Source organism: Macrotis lagotis, chromosome 3 (assembly GCF_037893015.1).
Source record: "Macrotis lagotis isolate mMagLag1 chromosome 3, bilby.v1.9.chrom.fasta, whole genome shotgun sequence".
Taxonomy (NCBI): Eukaryota; Metazoa; Chordata; class Mammalia; order Peramelemorphia; family Peramelidae; genus Macrotis; species Macrotis lagotis.
The window spans coordinates 302868039-302869796 of NC_133660.1; the positions used below are offsets into that span (position 1 = coordinate 302868039).

The 1758-nt window shown below is 33.7% G+C and overlaps 1 protein-coding gene across 1 annotated transcript; it reads right to left on the minus strand.

Annotated features, from left to right (window-relative positions):
• LOC141517043 (olfactory receptor 4C11-like) lies at positions 1-912 on the minus strand. The gene has a single exon (XM_074227978.1). It carries the CDS (start codon positions 910-912, stop codon positions 1-3), a length of 912 nt encoding a protein of 303 aa, XP_074084079.1.
• Between the last annotated feature and the right edge of the window lie 846 nt (positions 913-1758).

Consider the following 1758-nt stretch of genomic DNA (forward strand, 5'->3'; position numbering starts at 1 on the left):
TTAATTTGTTCTTTTACTCCATAGCTTCTTCATAGCAGTTTTTACTTCTGCATTTCTCAGTGTATAGATCAATGGATTGAGCAAAGGTGTGCCAATGGTATAAAACACAGACACCAACTTATCCACAGGGAAGTTAATTGGGGGCCGAGCATACATAAAAATACAAGGGACAAAGAATATAATGACCACAATGATGTGAGTGGTACAGGTGGACAAGGCTTTTCGCTTCCCTTCAGCACTATGATTTCTAAGTGAATAAAGAATTAACATATAGGAGGACATGAGAATTGCAAAGCTCACCATGCATACGACCCCACTATTGAAAAGAACCAATAATTTTATCCAGTATATGTCAGTGCAGGCCAATTTCAACAAAGGCTGCAAGTCACAAAAATAATGATCTATCACATTGGGTCCACAGAAGGGTAAATTCAATGCAATGAAGATCTGGCTAAAAGAATGCAGAAAAGACCCTATCAAGGCCAATATTACTAAATTCCTACACGTCTTCTGATTCATGATGACTGTGTAATAGAGAGGCTTACAGATGGCCACATAGCGGTCATGAGCCATGACAACAAGGATCAAGACTTCCATACATCCAAAGAAATGTGATGCAACTAATTGGGTCATGCATTCATCAAAGGAGATAGTCTGTTTTTTAGAGAGGCTGTCTACAATCAGTCTGGGAGCTGTATTACTGGAGAAACAGAAGTCTGCAAAGGATAAATGGCTAAGAAAAAAATACATGGGAGACCCAAGTGTGGGACTAGTCTTGATAGTGACAATGATCAGTAGGTTTCCTAATGCAGTTGCAGAATAGAAAACCAGGAAGATGACAAATATGATCTTCTTTTTCACGGGATCTTGGGTCAGTCCAAGAAGAATAAATTCTGTCACATTGTTTTTCATTTCCGTGTCTTCAATGAAAAAGGGAAGAATATATGTGAGAAGTAATCATTGCATAAATGGAAGACAGTAGTAGAAGGAAAACAGGTATAGAGTCCCTATGTTACAGAATTATTGTCTTTGCCCAAGTATTTCAGTGTACATAATTTATTTGTACCCTTAAAAACATTAAATAGGATCTTACTAATAACACATGGTTGCCATAATCTATTTCAATCCACTCTCCTTATTTCTCTAATTTGTTTATGAAGGATTAAATTTTATGTCAGTTAAAAGGTCAGAGTATAACTTTCCAACTCATTGAAATTAATATTTGATGAATATTGACACCGTCTTTACATATTTCCTATTAAACTGAAAGGGTCAATCTCATTTTTCCTGTTATTATATTTCACATGTGTAATTCATAAGAAATGCACCCTTTCATCAAACTGAAAGATATATCTTTATAACTTATAGCAAATATTTCTATGTTTGATTGTTTCTATATCTCATCAATGGAATAAATTAGGGGGTAAAAATTTCTTCTTTTTCTATGACAATTCTTTAAATGGTTGTAGATATTTTCATATCCTCCTTAAACCAGTTGTTTTAATGAAAATAATTCCAGGTAATTTAAATAATTAGATGATATATAGTATGAAGTATACTCACCTTCTTTATTGTCAGCCTATGGAAGTCTTACAGTTTGTTAAAATGTCTTTATAAAATATAGCATATTGAACTGAACTGGATACTCCAGATGTGGTCCAATAAGATCAAAGCACAGTGTTATTTTCAAGATCTTCATTTTGGAAAAAAAATCACCTATAAGACAGGAAAAATTTCAATAGACATATGTAAATAAAT

What these genes read in the sequence shown, in the direction of transcription:
- LOC141517043 (XM_074227978.1), bottom strand. Translation starts at nt 912, where the DNA reads ATGAAAAACAATGTGACAGAATTTATTCTTCTTGGACTGACCCAAGAT.